Source organism: Bactrocera neohumeralis, chromosome 5 (assembly GCF_024586455.1).
Source record: "Bactrocera neohumeralis isolate Rockhampton chromosome 5, APGP_CSIRO_Bneo_wtdbg2-racon-allhic-juicebox.fasta_v2, whole genome shotgun sequence".
Lineage (NCBI taxonomy): Eukaryota > Metazoa > Arthropoda > Insecta > Diptera > Tephritidae > Bactrocera > Bactrocera neohumeralis.
The window spans coordinates 63682056-63703608 of record NC_065922.1 but is presented as its reverse complement, the minus strand read 5'-3'; the positions used below and the strand labels follow the sequence as shown (position 1 = coordinate 63703608).

The 21553-nt window shown below is 32.7% G+C and overlaps 2 protein-coding genes across 2 annotated transcripts in view; one reads left to right on the top strand and one right to left on the bottom strand.

Annotated features, from left to right (window-relative positions):
- The window catches only part of LOC126759164 (frizzled-3), a 485412-nt gene that overhangs the window by 425759 nt on the left and 38100 nt on the right, over positions 1-21553 (top strand). The gene's annotated exons all lie outside the window — the stretch shown is intronic.
- LOC126759340 (uncharacterized) overlaps positions 3182-21553 on the bottom strand; it is a 134416-nt gene continuing 116044 nt past the window's right edge. Inside the window, exons 14-17 of the mRNA XM_050474074.1 lie at positions 12130-12822; positions 4333-4743; positions 3949-4244; positions 3182-3880 (exon numbers count right to left, since the gene is read on the bottom strand). Of these exons, the coding sequence (XP_050330031.1) occupies positions 3671-3880; positions 3949-4244; positions 4333-4743; positions 12130-12822 (1610 nt within the window). The 3' untranslated portion in view covers positions 3182-3670. The remainder of the gene's footprint in view (positions 3881-3948; positions 4245-4332; positions 4744-12129; positions 12823-21553) is intronic.

The window sequence follows — 21553 nt, the reverse complement described above, 5'->3', positions numbered from 1 at the left end:
CGGGCATTAAACTATAAAATTTCAAAAGTTGATTTTCTAACTGGTAATAATTATATTATCTAGGTTTGCCTTCTGCGACTTTTTCGCGTACGGGGTATATCGTATACATGTCTGAAAGATGATGTTAAGATATTTGGTTCAACACCTCGAAATCCCAATTGCTTGGGTTTCTGGATGAAATGCTGACCAAAAACTGTACAACTTTTGATAAATCCGATACAAAACAGTGTCCGTAAGAAACAGTCCAATTCAATGATGAGAAGAAAACTTTACTTTATTTCAGCGTGGAGTAGATTTGGTTCAGCTGGGATAAAACGAGGACTAATAAACAGGTCAAGGCATATTATTTATAGCCTTTCAGTTAATGGCTTTGGCAGAAAGGCTGTACAAAAATGAGGTTTCTCGTTACGGGAATAGAAATAAGTGTTTTCTTCACTTATCCTAAATGAGTGTTGTCGGCAAAATTTTCAGGATCGATAGTTTTGGTAGTGGATTACATTTAAAGTTCGCATTACCTTTACTTTTCATATTTTACATACTTTGTAAATGATTTTGAGCGGCGGCTACAAATTGTATCCGGCCGTTCTCGCCGATTCAACTGCGAAACGTTAAACCTAGCCGTTCCAGTCAATTGTCAAAGTCGTGTAGGAGATTTACGCTCTCGTTTTCAAGTGATAGAAGAGTTGAGCAACTCTTTATCTCTGATGGCTACTTCGCTCAGTAGTTTAATAAATAATTACACTTTCTTTTGATGTTAAGAGTTTGAAAGTTTTATTGGGCATTGTCTCTACTAGTTTCCTAAGGACACCTGTTTCAATTTCCTTCCAATAGATTTTTGTTCGTTCCTTAAGCTCAGAGATCGTTTTAATATACAATTGATGCCAGTATGCTTCATAAATTTTCAAGGGGGTTGTAAGCGGACCCGTGCAATAAATTGATTTCTTTGCGTTGAAATCACTCTTTCGCTTCCTTCAACACATGTATGGCGGCATTGTATTGCTGAAAGAGTAAACTCTGTTTCTATATTGTTTTCAATAAATGTAATTAACAAATCATACAGCAACTCTCTATACTTTCTGGAGTACATTTTTGTATTAATGAAGCACAATAGCAGAATTATGATTGTACGTAAAGGTTGTACCAAAGTTGCGCCTATTTCCTTCGCCATGTTCGTTTGCCGGTATCCTGTCAAGAAAGGAACAAATTACCAGTACCATTGGGATTGAATTTCTTCTCGTCCGAAAATATGGCATATTCCCACAACTTGCTCCAGTGCATATGCATATATACTTTTAAGCAAACACCGACCTCTTCTCTATGTTTTTATTTTTTCTTTTATTTGTGTACATGTCAGCCTGTTTTTGGTGGTTTCGTCACAAATTTAGGCTTTTTCTCGCAACCTCATCCTTTGGCCCATTTGAGCTGTAGGGCGGCTGCGGAAGCATTCATAAGAAGGCGGTGTGAGCCGGGGCGTTGTCGTGCTGGAACTTCCAATAGGCTGCGATGTCTTGTCGGACCCGATTGACCCTTCGTTTGAGTCTGTTGAGGACTACGACGTAAAACTTGGCATTGAGGGTTTGTCCAGAAGGAAAAAATTCACGGTGGATGATGTCTTAGATGTCCAAAAAGGCAATGAGCATCGTTTTCACTTTAGATTTGCTCATACATCAGCGACGTCTTCTCGGCCCTCCAAAAAGGCCACCGCACCACACCAATTCTTGCTAAAGCAACATCTGGGTAAGCCTGCTTGATCATAACAAACGTCTTTGTCGCAGATTTACCGAGTTTCACACAGAATTTAATCGCGTACCTCTGCTCTAATGAACGCTGACTTTTCGGCTTGCATCACTCACAGAAATACTTCGCGCATTAGCTAGGAACGCCCTCTACTGAATCCAGTCGGTGGGCGCACGGTCCGAAGTACAGTCGCGGCAGAAGAAAATCGGTCCTATTACGTTGCGAGCAAACCCGGTATTCGACCGGATAGAACACGCTGTTTTGTGAAGAGATGAGAGTGTACATGAAGACCTCACCCTGCGGGGTTCGGGGGAGGGAAACCGAATATACCCGTGGTTAGGCATGCCTGTCGTAAGAGGCGACTAATATCCTGGCTACCAGTCCAGAGCTGTATGGAAGCTCAACTGGTAGTAGCTTCGGCTACGAAGTCTGACCGGAGACTTAATTCTGGTACCACGGGGAGCAGTAGCCCTTGGAGGTAACTCCAACCTGCTCATTGGGTTTGGCCCTTTGTGGAGATTCGTGGTGGTTGTGGTTAAAACTCAAATCGCGGGAAGAACTGACCTTGTCAGTTGAATGTGGAGTTGCATTGCAACCGGGTGCCGGACCCAAAGTACGGCAGAGGTTTTAGATGGGCCTCGAACCCTACCAAGGTGGTTAGTGTGTCCATGCCACACTGCCAATTGGTACTGAAAATGCTTAGCATTCTCAGGGCGCTGATCAACGCATTGTTTTGATCCGTTGTGCTTTTGAGCGCCGTGGAGTAAGGCTGTCGTCAGCAGGTACCCACGTAAAACACACCGGATGTTGTACACGAACACCGTGGAGAGTCCATTCGTCGCCGTTCACAACAACTCGGACCGAGTTTCAATTTCATCAAGAAAAAGCAACAGTTTGGTGCGATTTGTGGGCCGGTAATCATCATCATTTCTTTAAAAAATATGCCGGTGAGAACGTAACCGTCATTGGCGATCGTTATCGCGCCATGATAACCGGCTATTCGACACCTGAAATTGAAGCTCGACGCCACTTCGCACGCATCGAATCCATCAATCAATGGATTTATTGAGAGAAAACTTCGGTGACTTTTTTACTGTGGGGATATGTTAAGTCTAAAGCCTATGCGGACCATCCCGCTTCGACTCAGGCCTTGGAGCAAAACATAACGCGTGCCATTGGCCAGTTACCAGTCGAAATGCTCGAACGAGCAATCGAAAATTGAATTCAACGGATAGACCATCTGAGACATAGCCGCGGCCACATTTGAAAGAGATAATCATCAAAAAATAAATTTCAAATAATAACGGATCACCCTTTATATAGGCGTCACTAAGGCGAGATGAGATGAGTCCATTAGGAGTACAACAAACTGGAAATTTTTCAAAAATTTTAAGTGCGTGGTCTATTTTTGTATTTTAAATGTTGTATTAATAAAATTAATATGTACTAAAGTATTTTCACTTTTTATTGGTTATAAATTATAAAATATATAGAGTATTGGCATAGAAAAATAGAAATATGTATAGTAATTCGTTGTAAGTTGAAAGAAATTACAATAAACGAATACTTTCCAATATGTATTAGCATTTACAATATTTTTCATTTTCAAAATTCAACTAAATTTAATTTAACATTTTTAGCTTAAACTTAAAGTTATGCTTAAACGACTAAGGAAAAAGAAACAATAAACGATAATCACATAATTTTATTAAAACTATAAAATAACTGCAAGGGTTAAAGGAAATTCGTTTTAAAAATGAAGTGTGTATGAGTCCCGGCGCAGACGTCAAACTCTCAATGAGCTACTTTAATGAGTATTCTTTTTTGCATTTATAAATTGCAGTTCGATTTGTGCGAAAGTATGTTTCTAGCAATATTTAAAGGGTATACTATTGTTAGAATTTGTATTTCAAAGTGTTAATGCCGCCGCCAATTACTCCTTACAGCCGAGACCGGCTGCCCAATTGCACATGCCACCGACCGGGTCATAACTGAGACCCTTCGGACAAGTATATTCCCAACCTACCACGCCACCGGTCTCGAATTTGGCACAGGATATGAATTTCCGACACGACAGCGGATGCGGGAAATTGCCTTGATCCAGGCATTCGATTATGCCACGTCCATGCAAAATCACCTTCAACTAAATTGAAGCAAAATAAAAATATTTATATCTAAAAGTAAAAATACTTGTGTCTTCTTCGTACGCACCTGCTGCCCTTCGGTATTGCCAACTACGCGCTCATTTTCATCGTCATAGTAGTCATAGTCGACGACTTGTCGATGGCTGCTCTTCGCCGTGCTGACATGTGTGGTTGTCTTTGCCGGTGCCGCCTGATTGCCATTTAGTCGCTCAAAACTGTCGCCGGCGGCATACTTGTTAGGCCGTCGCCTGTTCACCGCCTCTTTCACAGACTGCCCGCGTCGCGACGGTAAGCTTTCAGTCGATGTTTGTGGCGTAGGGGGCGTGTACTTCTGTGGCCTTCGTTTGTTGGCGACAGACTTTCCTGAAATTAAAATGTATATTGCAATTTTCCATTTCATTTCATTTCCTGTTAGTTTTTAGGAAAACATCGTAATGACAATTTTATTTACGTTTCGATGCAGTGAATTCCGTGGTTGCCGCTACGGTGCCCATACGACGTGTGATGGATTCCACATATGGCTGTTGCGGCTCAAGGGGCGCATGTGTTGTTGTGACTGCTATGTGCGACTTTGATTTCAGTGGTGAGGCCTTGATGCCGCTGGTTAAGGTTCGTGGTGGTATTTGTGCTTCATTATCTTCGGCATTGTGCACAAATTGATTGAAATGATTTGTATGTACACTCGATTTGGCCACTTGATCACTGGCGTCCTCGGCATCGAAACCGTCTACGAAGAGTGTTGTGGTGAGTGCGTCAGCTGGAGTGTTTGTACTCGGCGTAAGTATTGTTGTGGCAGGTGGGTTGGCGGCGAGCGAAAATCTCCGTTTGAAGAGTGGATTGGGTGTGCGTGGCTGTTCGGTGGCTAAAAAATTTAAGTAAATTAAAAATAGTAATTAAAAAAAAAAAGAAAAACAAAAGAAAGTTTAGAGTTAACTTCGGTTGCACCGAAGCTATAATACCCTTCACAAATGCAAAATGTTCCTTACTAGAACTTTGGTCTGTCGATTTGTATGGCAGCTAACGATTCATTTTGTTTGAAAAATTATGGCTCAATTAGCCTTTTTCGCGAACATTCCTTTTTGGCCAATCAATGGCGTTTCATAGATCTGAATTTGATTTTCTGTTCCCCAAAGCAGTCGATATGGCTTACCCTGTGTACCGATTACCATCTTTGCAATTAACCTTTCAATGGCATTATAGAGACAACTCTATGAAATTTAGATAGATTGAAATTTGAGGAAAGTACTGCGACCTGCGGTGTGTTGTGCTCTCTCTTGTTATCACAACATTTCGTTTAATCCAGTCAAATCAAAGAGTAAAGCCCCAGTAACCAATGCAACAAGTTGCCTGAATTTGTTTCTGGGAAGAGCGATTAGTTTCGTTTTGTATCGAGCTCAAGCGCTTACTGCTAGTGGCGTTTTCTACTGGTCCTTTCCTCTGCCCATAGCTTCTCTCAAATAGTGTGCGGTTCACAGCGAAAAACGCAGGTCTTATCTTAACTACCCTTCTTTCGCTAGGGAATGATCATTTGATGCTTCTATGCCTAGGTATTTATGCTAGTAAGATGTTTTCAGGGGGGGGTTACATGAGCTTACAAAAAATCCATCCTCTAGAATGTTCTCCTAAATTTTCAAGTTGATCCTAGTAATAGTTTCGGAGGTACTTCCTTGGGAACTTATGCGCTCGAGGCTAGCTGGTTTAAGTGCGCCGTCTTTAAACGCGTTTTTCTCGAAACTGTTGTTTTGAAGTCAGTTGGCAAGATTTCTCGAGAACTACTCAACCGATCTTCATGAAATTTTACACAAGTCTTTGAGATACAATTCTTAAAGACTTGGACGAAGGTTTTTTTCGATTACAACTATTTGAAAAAAAAAAAAAAATTGGTGAAATTTTCATTTTTTTTGTAAAAATGCCTGCCAAAAAACAAATTTTCAGTTTTTTTCCTTCGACCAAGTTCTAAGTTAAGGTGTTAACTAAAAGGCTTTTTTCACTTTAAATGATCCTCTAAGCAGAGCGGGCGCATCTTTCTCCGAGGGGTCGCCGGAAATTTCGTCGCAATTGCCGAGTTTAAAATATTTTTTTTCAAAAATTTCAAAATTTCTTTGTTAATAGTGTATGTTTCTAACAATAAAAAATTCGAATAAAATATTTCATTGTTTATATGAGAAAAAAATTGTTGAAAAAAGGCTGTTTTATACTCGAGGATACCAAGGTAACCCATTAAGCATTGTTATGCGCTCCAGTGTCTGATTTTTTGTCTGAAATGCCGCTTGACTATCACTGAGATTGACAATTCGTTCTCCATAATAGTTTTTCTGTTGAATAATCTTTGTACATCTGTTAATGGCATAGAACTCAGCATGCAAAATGCTTAAAAACCTGCCCACTCAGAGTTTGGTACGTGGTCCCACTATATCGAGCCTGTCTTTGAATGACACTTTGAGAAATTTAGTTTAGTTACCACTTAATCCTTAACATTAAAACTTGATAAAAAAGTATGTTACGTTTTGGTATCTGAAGGGGCGTTGAACATCCTTATAGAGAATTTTCGTCGCCTCTTCTTTTCCTTTAAAGATATGTGCATTTACATATGTGCACAGAGTCATCAAATTAATCAGGAAGTATTTACATACATATATCAGTTTACAACTAGAAATTCTTGTCTCAAACCAGGTAGAAAAATGTCAGACTTTTACCAATTTTAGAGCGCTGTTCTAATGGGTTGTATTAACGTCAAAATGCTAGCAACTTGTTTGAAATAAGACAGTCAGCTGACTTGCTTATTCTGATGGTTCTAGTTGGAAACTTGATTTGGCTGCCGGCTTTTACTTGGTTTCATATTAAAAACGTCTTATGATTGCTATAAAAATAGTTGTATTGTGTAGTGCAAGTGATGAGCAACTGTAAGGGCAAAGTATAACTGCAGGCATTTTGCTAATACTTAGTAAAAGTTGCACTGATGCACCGACCAATTTATTGGCATATTTAAATATAATTTTCCGTTGGCAATAAAATATTGCAAATAACAGCTTGTTTACATATATTAAATACATATTTTCATTTATATGCATATACATATATACTTACATATACATATACTAAACATGCATGCATAATGCATCAGACTTCGTAAGCTAAAAATAAAAGAAAATCTTTACTGCCAGTTCACCTTGGCAACCCCAAATAAAAGCATTTTGCGATAGTGAGAAATATGAGTGGCAACAATTGCAACAAAGTAGGCAGTTTTTAACAGAAAAAAATTCAAATCTCGCTTTTCTCACATTCGATTGCAACTGGTGAGTGGCTATTTGACATGAAATAAATAAAATTGATTGATAAGCATTTCATTTATTTGTGAAGGGTAGTCAACAAACTTTTTCTAAGCTTAATCAATTGGTGTTTATTTAAGCGATACATTGTATCTCATAATATTAAAAGGCTATTGGTGTATATATGAGGCAATCTACCAATATATATTGTTATTGATTAATTACGTCAATTACATCACTTAAAAATTTAAGTTGAAATACTCACATTAAGAATATCTTCAAATCATATTTTTAGAGTGTAAATAATTTTAGTGAAATTTAATGAAATGGCCAAATTAAATAAAAAAATACAGTTTCATTATAAAGAAACACAAAATCGACTTAAGTTCGGCCCGTGTTTTATGCTGATTAAAAGTATTCGAAAGGCTTCTTGGCTTATCTAGAAAACTTTGTGATCAAGAGTTATGTGCAATATGGCAACCGTGGCTATGCTATTTTGGTCTGATAAAACACTTAGCTTACGGGGGTATTCTTGTCGAGGATTTTGAAAAAATCGATTTTTTTTTGCATATCTTGAAAGTTTAGACTTTCAAAAATATGAACTTAGAAGGATTTTTTAAAATTCGACTTATTTTCGGAGATACAGCAGATTTTGTGACGTGGCGTCCGTGTTTACGAGAATTGTCTCCTAAACTTTAAACGCGTTTTTCTCAAAACCGACTTTTTCGGAACGATACCCACGATTTCTCAGGTTCTACTGGACCGATTTACTTGAAATTTTTATAGAGTCTTCTTTATAGGCTTGTCTATGGTTGGAACTAGCCCCATCCCCAAATTTTATTTTTATTATTTTTAAAAAATTCGAAATAGTCAGAAAAAGTGATCCAAAAAAACTTTTTTTTCAGGCAGTCGCCATTTTGTGAAAAAAATTTTTCCCACTTTTCCGCAGTTCCGGCCATTGCGACATTATTCCAGATTAATAATCTTTTTTTTTTTTTTTGGTTTCAGATAACTAGGAAGGTTGAAATCATGGGTATGGTCACGTGGAAATTTTTAGAGACCCCCCACTTCGTCAGCTCATAATTTTTGAAATTTTTTACTTTTTTTAGTTTTTAATTTTTTTCTGTACTTTTCTAAAATTAACAAATAACTAATAAAAAAATGGATAGTAAAAATATTAATTGCCTTTTTTTACGACACTTTAAAAATTACCTGAAATTCATGGTTCTAGACCAGAATACCCCCTTACAGTAATTTTACAACTGTGTTGTTAGAGGCTTTTTCTTGCAAATTTTGGATTGCTAAAACCGAAAATTATGATAAAATTTCCTAACGCGAAGAATTTTTTGTGTTGTAGTCAAGAGGTGTAGGGGTCAAAGGACCACCATATACTAAAATGACAAAAATGGCTGTACGTAATGGAAAAATTGCGGAATCAAATTCGTAATCGCGACATCTCAAATACTTAGCACTTTTGTCGCAAATGTTTTCTCATATTTGTTGAGTAGTGTATTAGGAGCACAGCATCTGTGTTTTTTCTGAAAATCCAACAGAGCGCATAAGTATTTTATACTCTCGCAACAAAGTTTTGGAGAGTATTATAGTTTTGTTCACATAACGGTTGTTTGTAAGTCCTAAAACAAAAGAGTCAGATATATGGTTATATATACCAAAGTGATCAGGGTGACGAGTAGAGTTGAAATCCGGATGTCTGTCTGTCCGTCCGTCCGTCTGTCCGTGCAAGCTGTAACTTCAGTAAAAATTGAGATATCATGATGAAACTTGGTACACGTATTTCTTGGCTCCATAAGAAGGTTAAGTTCGAAGATGGGCAAAATCGGCCCACTGCCACGCCCACAAAATGGCGGAAACAAAACTATAAAGTGTCATAACTAAACCATAAAAAAAGATATTAAAGTGAAATTTGGCACAAAAGATCGCATTAGGGAGGGGCATATTTGGACGTAATTTTTTTGGAAAAGTGGGCGTGGCCCCGCCCCCTACTAAGTTTTTGTACATATCTCGGAAACTACTATAGCTATGTCAACCAAACTCTATAGAGTTGTTTCCTTCAGGCATTTCCATATACAGTTCAAAAATGGAAGAAATCGGGTAATAACCACGCCCACCTCACATACAAAGGTTATGTTGAAAATCACTAAAAGTGCGTTAACCGACTAACAAAAGAACGTCAGAAACACTAAATTTTACGGAAGAAATGGCAGAAGAAAGCTGCACCCAGGTTTTTTTAAAAAATGAAAATGGGCGTGGCGTCGCCCACTTATGGACCAAAAGCCATATCTCGGGAACTACTCTACCGATTTCAATGAAATTCGGTATATAATATTTTCTTAACACATTGATGACATGTACGAAATATGGGTGAAATCGGTTCACAACCACGCCTTCTTCCAATATAACGCTATTTTGAATTCCAGGCATTTGAGAAGGCATCAGTCTCTGTATAATAAATACATTAAGAACAAATGATGATAGCGGAATAAAACTTTACAAAATACGGTATTTGAAAAATATGTAAATGACGGATAATGAAATCTCGATTATCACTTTATCATGCGAGAGTATAAAATGTTCGGTGACACCCGAACTTAGCCCTTCCTTACTTGTTGATTATACATTAAAAACCTTTTCTGAAAAAAAAGCTATGCCTTTATAAGTTTTTTGCAGAGCTCCTACTGGTCTTAAACCGATTGATTTTTATATAAAAATTGAGGCGTTTGCTGTTACCTTTCTGAGTATTCTTCTCTTTTATACAATTTTTATTTTGTTTCAGAGCAAAATATTTGATATCAAATAACATTTCGTTATATAGAGCATAGAGTGTCGAGTTATTCACATGCCTTTGGGACAACAAGACCTACTGAAAGAAAGGAGCAAAGAAGAAGAAGTTAAATGGCGGTTATGATTACACTTATTAATCGCCAAGCTATTTTGGTTCCTAATGTGTGAAATATGCGGTAGAATATCTTTATAATTCAATCTAGTATTATCTTTCAGCAACTTTTACTTGAGAAAGAGTGTAATAAGAGCGGGTTTTCAAGGCCTGTTGCATATAAATACCAATTATTATAAAATATATTAAAAATATGCAGAGTTATATATGTACATATAAAACAAAATTGTCGGATATCTGCCTTGAAACCATTTTTGTTTTGTTTTAATTACCAAAAGTTGCTCCCAATCTATTTCAAGCATAAATTATTAAGATAGCATATTCCTCTTATCAACATAAATAAAAAAATAAAAAAAATATTAAGATAGCATATTCGTCTTATCAACATAAATCAAGCCTGTTTATGCGCTCTAAAGTATTTCTTTTTTCTCAAGTATCATAATGTACATACAAACGTATTTTGTTGGCTCACATACACTTGCTTAAATGCATGAAAATGCACACTTGCACGTGATTTGTATGCCTAATGGCAGTTTACAGCGGAATGTTGTTTTGTATACAAAGGAATGGCGCACAGTAAAGTCATGAAAACCAGCCTCGGACGTATCCTCCCACCAGCAAGCGCAAAGGGTAGAGGAATGCAGTTCTCATTCTCACTCAAAGTTACGCTTATATTTATGCTTACGAGTATGTTGCATTATACTACTGTGATCAAATTGAAAGGTGAATTTTTTTTCTGTAAATTGGTAGTACTTTTAGTGACATCTATGCTAAATTTCACATCAAAATATTCATTAGTATTTGAGATACGCGTCGTTTTGTGAGGCTCTAAAAGTGAATACTTCTATTTTTACTATGTCTGAATTTATTGAACAAAGAAGTGTGATAATGCACCACCTCATACTGCATATGGTGCCGGAAACACCGTATTCGCCTGATTTACCTTCATGGCTACTCAGCAAATTCATATGACCACTCCGAGGACACCGTTTTGACTCAATTGAGGATATATAAGCTGAATGGAAGTAGGCTCTGATGGTCATCACGACGGAAGATTTTTCCAAAATGGATAAAATTCACCTTTCAATTTGATCACAGTAGTATACCCTGTAGGAAATTAGTTTTAGTATAGATATTTTAGAATAACTTTGTTGAGATGCTATTAGTTTCTGCAAGGAAATTATCACTATAGTTCTTATTATCACCGTTCCGATGAGTTGAACTAATTGCACTTCGTGTTCAAAATGAAAGATAGCGATGTTTTGCTTTCACTGCGCCGGTTGACTCTTCTGAGTACTATCTATCAGAGCAAGGACTGTCAAAACGGCAGCATTCTACAAAATTATTCGAAGATTGTTTTCTAACTTTGCAACCATAAATGTCGAAATTGCACGTAAATATTTATGAACAAATGCATACATACATACTATAACCTCAAATCACTCAATATCATAAAATGTTGCTGACACATATTGCGGAGCAACATATGAGTTCAGCTTTTTAATTCATATCTATGCATGTATGTATACGTATTTAAGTTACTTGATATTGTAAAATGTTGCTGATTCATGTTGCAAAGGAACATATGAGTTTATAAACATTCAGCAGCGCTTTCAAGTTCATTATTATGAATACTATAGGTATTAAAGTCACTTGATAATATGAAATGTTGCCGACAAATGTTGCTAAGGCATATACGTGTTTACAAACACTTGTCAGTGTTTCACCATTCATACTTATGTATATGTATTTAACTCATTCGGCGCTATTACATGTTGCCGACACATGTTGCGGAGCAACATATGAGTTTATAAACATCAAGTTCATTATTATGAATACTTTTAAAGTCATTGATTATATGAAATGTTGCAATATATGTGTTTACAAACACTTGTCAGTGTTTCACCATTCATACTTATGTACATATGTATTTAACTCATTCGGCGCTATTACGTGTTGCCGACACATGTTGCGGAGCAACATAAGAGTTATAAACATCAGCGCTTTTATGGTAAATGCACATACCTTGTTACACACACGCTTGTGTTTATTAATTGTGACTTACCACTATCGTCTGTGGCGCTTGCCGTTGTGGTTGTAATGAGACGTCGTGCTTGGAATTTTCTGCGCAACACAGTCGACGGTTGTTTGGTGTTGGTGTTGACATTTGCTTGCTGTATGATGTCATTGCTGGCTGTTGTGGTTGCTGCCGCTGCTGCCCCATCGACATTTGGTGTCTCCGTTGCTAATGATGCGCTGATCGTTGACAAACCAGCTGCTACCAGCTTAGCTCTGTACTTTGTATTTAAATAACTCTTCTGATTGTTGTTGGCGTTGTTCAGTGTAATTGCTGCTGCTGTAAATTGTGTTGTTGTTGGTGCGCTTAGATCGTCCGTTGTTGTTGCTGTGGCGGCCGGTGTTACCAGTTTATTACGATTACGTTGTAGTTGTTGCTTATTAAAGGTCGTCGTCGGTAATTCCGTTGTGATTATTAGCAGCTCATCACTTTTGGTTGAAGCGTCCGCATTAGCTGTAGCTGTAGTTGTAGTTGCTGCCGCCGTTTGGCTCGTCTGCAACGACGTGGTAGCCGTCTGGTAAGCTATACCTGATGAAGCGTTCGGCAAATTGATCTTGCGTCGGCGCACGCTCAGCACCGGTCGTCGCGTCTGCGCCGTGGCGGTTACAATCGTCGTTGCAGTCGGTGTGCGAACCTGAAAGACGTTGGAACACAAGCGCGTTAGTACGGCAATGCGAAGCGCTTACATACAGATACATATTTCGTGCAAAAGATTCGATTTTTATTTACGTATGCTGTTGGTTGGAGGGAAATTTGGAGGAGTGGACACGAGATGGTTTTTTTCTTGTTTGTGCGCACGGCAGGGTTTGCATAAGGAAAGGAAAGTGGCGGATATGCGTGCTTGAGACTGGAAGTTGTGCAAGGGAGTCGCACAGTTTTATTTTTTTGTGTTTTTTCTTTGTTTTTTTTTTTTTGTGTTGTGTGTGTGCTAAACATATTGTTTTGGTTTGCAACTTCATTTTAATGCGAAATCTGTTTGTGTTTAATTTTCATTTGTGTGTGTGTGTGTATTGGTGTTACTGCTTCAAGTGGCGGTAATAGCCCTGCAAGTCTAAAAACAACAATATTAATAAGTCCATATATTTTGCAGTTGCTGCTGCAAGTGTGTTAATTAAAAACAACAACAGGAAAGTCGTTAGTAAACATAAAAGTATTAAACAGTCGTTTGTTATTTGAATAAAAATAATTTTTGCTTTGTGTTAACTGTGTTTTATTTGAATATATGTACATATGTATGTACGTGTGTGGCGGCAAAGGTAAGGTGTAAGCTTTCGTGTTTAAACAACTATAATACCAATACTAAATAGCATAAAATATTTTTAAGCAAATAATTTAAAAATGCTATATATAAGGGTGTTTTTAAAGAGGCTGTGAAATGGCAAAAATTGGTTTGAAGATATTTTTGCAGCACTTATTGATTATTTTAAAATATAAAATTATGGATTAAAATTTTTTTAGAACTAAACGTATTGCTAAATATCATTTTAATTATTTATATTATTAATATTTATTATATATTTTTGCAATTTGTTTCAAAATAGTATGGGTAATTGTTTATTATAGTGAAGTGAATAAATAACAATTATAAGTTAAAATATTTGGACACTAACATTATTGCTAAAAACTAAAAATATGACTTCTTTAATGTATTTCTTTTTGAAAAAATAATATCATTATTTAAAAAAGCGAAGTTAGTGTTTTTATCATGTGCTAAAATTAAAATTAAAAAAGTTTATTAATTATATTTAAAATTTATATATTTATATTTCAACAAAAAATTTACTTTAAAAAGCCATATAATTAAAATTTAGTATAAATTCTATACAAATTTAAATTTTAGTGGCAAAAAATTAAAATTTAAAAAATTTTGTGTTTTTGCTAATAAAATTTAAGTACAGTTAAAGTAAAAGTACAAAGTATTTTTTTTTTGTGTAAATATATAAAAAAATATATTTTTTCTTTTGCGTTAAATTTTTTTAAATTAAACTTTGAATTTAAATTATAAATTAAAACAATAGTAACAGTAATATTAATGGTTTTTAATATAATTCTGCAAATAATTTTCGAAATAAATTTCTGATAAAAGCGTAATTTAAGTTGTGTATAAAAGTGAAATTTATATTTATATTATGCTTAAATTAAAATTTTAAAGAAAATAATTTAAATAAACGTTTCTGTCTCTTCTTTTAAAAACTATTACTCTTTGTGAAAACTTTGATTAAAAAAAAAAATAACTTTGATAAAAAAATTATTTTTTAAACATTTTTAATCTATATTTAAAAACTATTACTCTTTGTGAAAACTTTGATTAAAAAAAAATAACTTTGATAAAAAAAATTATTTTTTAAACATTTTTAATCTATATTTCATTTTTAATTTTTAAACTAAAAATTACAAACAATTTTAGAATATTTTTATAATCAGCTAAATAAAAGAAGTAACTTTTCAAACAATATTTTCTAAAAAAAAATCATAATTAAAAAAGTGTTCAAAATTAATTTCGTAAATAAAGCAGTAATTATTCAAATTTTATTTTTAAAAAAATATTCAAAATGTTCAAAATTGATTTCGTAAATAAAGCAGTAATTATTGAAATTTTATTTTCAAAAAAAAAAATTCATAATAAAAAAATGTTCAAAATTGATTTCGCAAATAAAGCAGTAATTATTCAAATTTTATTTTCAAAAAAAAATTCATAATTAAAAAAGTGTTCAAAATTGATTTCGTAAATAAAGCAGTAATTATTCAAATTTTATTTTCAAAAAAAAATTCATAATTAAAAAAGTGTTCAAAATTGATTTCGTAAATAAAACAGTAATTATTCAAATTTTATTTTCAAAAAAAAATTCATAATTAAAAAGTGATCAAGATTGATTCCGTAAATAAAGCAGTAGTTATTATTTGATAAAACAAAACAAAAAAACATATATATTCGTAATATAAAATAGAATTATAACTTTGAGGGTGATATGCAATAATAAAAATTATGAAGCCAATTATTTTACTAATATTTTACTTTAGATGCAAATATAAAAGTTTTAAATATGTCTAGCAAAAATTTGGTTTACTCAGTGTAGCATTTAATAACACAATTTTCGAAAAAAAAACGAAATTGATTTGAAAATTTTTTTAACCAAGAACAAAAGTGCTCTCTCTCTCTCTCTTTTAGATAAAAATGTAAAAATGTAAGATATAGCTTAGCACAATATATATAGAAATCAGTATTTACTTACATAAAGATAAAAATGTATACATTTTTGGAAAAAAATTGAAATTGAGATACGAAATTTTTCATCCAATTAAAAATTCTATAAAAATATTTTTCTTTAGATAGAGATATATAAATGTACAATATGGCTTAGCAGCATTTACAGAAATTCAATACTGATTTACTTAAAGAGAGTACTCTTATACATTTTTCGAAAAAAATACACCAAATATTCGTTATATTTTTCAGCCAACTAAACAATCTACAGTGATATTTTCCTTTGAAAGAAATATAAAATTTTAAATATTATTAATATTTTTTCAAGCTAACTTTACACACAAAAATCTAAAATGAAAATTCAGCTAAATTTTCGAAGTATATACATACATTAGGGTGTTATTTTTTGTTGTACTATTAATTTTTTTCAAACCCGTCACGAAATTTCCTTGGAAATACCCTAAAGCAAGTAAAAATTTTCCATTGAAAATACACGACAATCGTGTGATGGAATTTTCATAGATTTTTTAATAAATACATATCATCTATAAAAATTCTATAAAGCCTTACTTAAAAAGCCGAATATCTCGGGAAGTATTAATGATAGCGATTTTGAGCTCAAACCTTTTTTATAGCAAATAAAATTTCCTACAAATTTGTCATGTACATTTTTTCTATAGCTCCTGTCATTTACGAGATATATACAAAAAAAAATCGAATTTCATGGAAAATTCAGGTTTAGAGCCCCGTACTACCTCGCCGGTGTGAGTTACGACTTTGTTGTACTAAACACTTTTGTAGAGTGTTTAATTCTGAGGAATATGTGTCTAAAGTCAAAGCGATGCCATAAACTGCCTCTGAGCTATAGAAATTTAAAGATAAAAAATCACGTTTGTCGTGTATTTTCAATGAAAAATTTTTACTTGCCTTGGTCCAGTTCTTAATGTTAATATTAAGGTTTCAAATTTTCAGGCATTTTTTTTAGGGTATTTCCAAGGAAATTTCATGACGGGTTTGAAAAAAATTAATAATTAAAAAAAAACAAAAACACCCTAATATACATACATACATATGTACATGTATTAACATTTTCACTTAAATGATGATAAAAAATTATCAAAAAAATTTAGCAAAATTCATAAAAACTTCTTGTATGGTAAAAATGTATATGATAACGCAATCGTCGAACAAAATTTAAAAAAATATATATTTTTTTTCGCAATGGTTTCAAAATGGATGGCATAGTTTATAGCCAACGCATATCTATAATAATATTTTTTGTTAGCAAAATTTAAGTAAACTCATTATTCGTTCATTTATAGCAACAAAACTGCTTGCAACATTTAAAAGTTTGTGTCTTCAATCTAATCTTTTGCATTACGAAAGCGAATATCAAGGTCGCTTTTGATGCATATTTTTAAACAATTTTTTCATAACTCACATATCTGCGTTTTTATACAATAAAAACCATTTTGGCAGCAAATCAACTGCTGCTTGCAATTTTTAATGTATTGTCAATCAATTATCTGAGACAATATCACAAACAAGTTGCAAGTAATGCTTGATGAATCACAAAATGAGCGACACAGTTACGTGAATATACATATGTATGTATACAAATGTATACATATGTATAAGTATCAAATGATTGTTATATTATTACATTGCACACGATTGTTATTCATATTATTACACATATAATGCGATTGGGTTAATTTTCAATGCCATTAACATACCACAAATACTGCGCTTGTCATGAGAAAGGTGTGCAGTTACTTTTTTGCAACAACGTATGCGCATTTATGAATTTTTCAGATATTTCGCTTATTATAAATTATATTTATTTAGCGTTTACTGAAAGCAGCGGCGGCTCTAAGTCCCATAATTAGCGGTGTTTGTTTTATTTTTCGCGCAACTCTTACTTAAGTCATCTAAGCATTAGTGTATGTATTACATAGCTTGCAACTAACGGCAAAAAGTGAAGTTGAAGTGATACTTTCAATTAAGTTTTATGGGCTCAACACTTGCGCTTTCAATAAGTATATATATGAATTGTATGTGAAAAGATTCATTAGAGAGTTGCTTGCGTCCTTTCACAATGCCCAAAAAAAATATAAAAAAATATATTACAACCTTTTATTATTAGCAAAAAGTTAATAGTAAGCCACACAATTGTCAGTTGAGTATGATTAGCCATACAGCTGCCTACTGCTATATTTTTACTTTTAATATGTGTGTATGTACATATGTATGTAAACAAACAGCGCCAACCGCGCGCCACGAGTGGGTTCATTACAATGCTATTTACCCAGTTAGCTAGTTTATTAGTCACTTTACCACAACAATGCGCTTGGATGTAAGCGTTTTTATAGCTGACATTGAGACTACACATGTATACACATATAAATATAGAAAATATCTTTTGATTTGTTTTGATGCTGCGTGGTATTTGGCAGGGTGTGGCGTCCGTCAACTACGCAGCGCGAGTTAAAAACAATTGCATAATCTAGTAATGCCTCATGCCTATACATACATATATATATATATATAATCTTATATGATGATTGGCATTAAGTAAAATAATGCGTAAAAATTCATAAAAAGCTCATCTCACTAGTCAAACACTTGAAAGCATTAGTGAAAATGCACTTTTTATAGCTGAAGACGTGGCTTGCTGGGTGAGTATGTTGCAGACAAATAAAGGTATGTACTTATGTATACATGCACTTAAAATAATTGAAGTCTAAGTACTTTTATGGATTAAAAAAAAAAAAAAATATTGAAAAGTATGTAAAAATTAAATTATTATTTGTTTACATATGAGGTCAGGTTTCAATTGCAAAAAAAACATATTATTGTGTCTTGACCAGATTTCAGTTTTTATTTATAGCTTAAGTGTTTTAAAATTGGAAAAGCTAAGCTGGTTTGGCAAAGTGCTCTTATTAAGTTGACGAAAAACATATTTGGGGTACTCACAACCCGTCGTAAAGCATCGTAAAATCGTAAAATTATAAATTTTTACACTTGTTTAAAAAAATTGTTGTTGGATTTCATACAAAAATGAGTTTACGCATTTACAATTCTCAATGATATGTTTTCGAATCGTTATAACCTATAACTTTATGAGACTTGTGAAAACCCTAATTAAATATTGAATATTTTTTCTTTATTTAGTAAATAATCGAGAGTTTTCAGTTGACATAAAAAGTCAAATTTATATGAAAGCATACGATTCCAAAGGTAAATGGAACTTTAATTTGCCATAAAATTCAAAAAAGTAAACAAAGCTCCAAATGAAAATGAAAAAATAAATAAATGGATTGCCAAAAGTATGTAAATGTTAAGTAAATAAAAGCTTACATTCGCGCTAAATTACAAAAAAAAAAAATAAATCAGGGTTTACAGGTCGGCTGAAATTGCCAGAAGTACATAAAAATCGCTTTAAATTACAAAAAAATTAAATTAAATCCATAGCGAATTAAAAAATCAAAATCTCCAAAGTAAATGAAAGCATAAATCTCAGCTACAGTTCCTCAAAGTAAATAAAATTTAGATCTAGATTAGACTAGATAAAGTATTTACTTTATAGTAAATCTAAATTGTATTTACTTTCAGGAACTTCTTCACACAAAAATTCCAGAAGTAAATGAAAGCTTACATCTGCAAGTATAAACCGTAAAAAAGTAAATTAAGGCTTACAGATCGCCTCAAATTCCCTGAAGTAAATGGAAGAACTCGGCCTAGAGCTAAATAGTCACAAAAAGAAAATGGAAGCTTAGATCTCCTAAAAAAATAAAAAATCCTTATTTTTATAGTTGCAACTCTTTTAACTCTTCTCTAAAAATTTCCCTTACATTTTTATAAAATTCAATCAAAAAATTCTGGCATATTATTTTCCAAATAGTTTTTCCTTTGAAAATATAAAAAAAGTAAATATTTAATTAAACGGAACAAAACTTTACGTATTTGATAAAGAAAAAATGAAAGCTCACATCTTCAATTCACTAACAAAATATCAGAAATATGTGCCCATTTAATATTTAAAACTTAAAAATCTCATAACAAGCGCATTCAAATAACAAGAAAGTTAATGACACCTCTTGTTATTAGGCTGAAAGCTCACGTAAACGTTTTGCTGTGAAAGCACTTGGGCTGAAGAGTAAATTAATTTAGATGAAGCCTAATAAATTATAGATCGCATTTATTGTAGCGCTAAAATAGTGTAATGAAAAGTATTAAAACTATGAATGTTAAACGTTACGGAAAGCTCATGAAATTACGGTGAAAGCTCGCAAAAACATATTGCTGTGAAAGCTGTTGGATTGTAGAGTAAGTAAGACCACACATGGCATATCTAGGTCGCTATTCACTTATGTTCATTTGTAACTGGGCTTATTGTGATTTGCATATATCGCATTTTTAGTCACAACTGGACACACACTGGATTTAAAAGCAGTTTTGAGCTAAAAAGTCTTATCACAATAATTAAATAGATATAGGTCATTTAAGGTTTGGCAGAAAAACTATTCAGTTATCTTATCTGTATTTTTATTTGTAAATATATTTTTTTTATTAAAAGACTTTCTCAATAAATAAATTTTATTTTTAAAAGCAAAAGCAGGTAAGGAAAAATCAATTTTTATTTCAATTTTTTTAAGTAAAACAATAAATAAATAAATAATGAATAAAAATCTTTATTCTAGTCATTTTCTGATTTTTTTGTTTATCAAAAACAGCCACAACTTGTTGGCGACCATAAACAATTTCTGATTAGTTTCCAGTTTAGTAGATTTTGAGTTATCTCAATATAAATGTTGAACTCGGCCTAGAGCTAAATAGTTTACAGCAACGCCGACAGTGATCCGGATTTAATATTTTTTCAAAATAACTCAAAAGAGCTGATCGTAAGCAGAGACTCGTTTTAAAGTCGTATACTGCCTGTGAGCGCAATATTAAAAGCAAAGTAAAGTAAGCTATAAAACAATAACAATTTTCAGTGCTAAGTGCAGTAAGCCGCTTAAATGATTTGAAGAGCTTTATTTTGAGATTATTAGTTTGGCAAGAAGAGTCAGAAATGTAAATAAAAAGAAATTCAAAACGAAAGAAAAATTAAATAAAGAAAAAAATATAAAACATTGAAATAAAAATAAAAAAAAAATGAAAATAAAAAAAAAATAAAAAATAGAAAACAAAAAATTAAAAAAATTTAAAACACACAAATAAAAATTCAGAAAGATTTATGAAATAAATAAAAAAAAAGAAAAATTTAAAAATAAAAATAATTATGAAATAAATAAAAAAATTAAAAAATTATTAAATAAATAAAAAATTAAAAATTTAAAAATAATTATGAAATAAATAAAAAAATGAAAAATTTAAAAATAATTATGAAATAAATAAAAAAATTAAAAATTTAAAAATAATTATGAAATAAATAAAAAAATTAAAAATTTTAAAATAATTATGAAATAAATAAAAAAATTAAAAATTAAAAAAAAAAATATAAAACATTGTAAAGATCCTACTATAAAAAATAAATTTTTTTACAAATATATAGAAGTTGGTTAACATATTTGTTTACAACTTCTAAACAAACTAGTAATTAATGCATTTGCTGTAGTTCACCAAAAAGGTAACAACATTTAATTTCCGCTTTATGACACATTTAACCTTGACAATGACTATAAATGACCGGCGGAGCACAAAGTAACTCTGTTAAGTTATTTCAAGAGGAAAAAAGCTGGATTACAAGCGTAGGATACATAAATTTCAAGACAGTTATCTAATATTATGGCAGTCTAGCGACGCATAATTGTGGTTAAAGCTTTTAACAAACATTTTTTCTCAAGTTTGTATACACTTATTCTTCTATTCACAAAAAAACATTTACAAAAAATCGAGTTTGTGTCTTAAGTTTTTCGTTTTTATTGCGCCACTTTTGTATATGCAGCAAAAGCTAATTTAGATTGAAACGGATTTACAGCTGGAATTTTACTGGTACGGGTACGCACTTAAGAGCTTGAATTTATTCACAACAATTAAAAAAAACCAATAAAATTTATGTTGCGGAAATCTAAATATTTGAAAAATCAACGCTTCAAGCACGAGAATAAAGCATTCGTTGCGATTTATTGCGTTAAAAAAATTTTAATTTGGTTTTTAGATAAAATAAATAATTTTATTTTTGAATCTATAATATCTTACTGC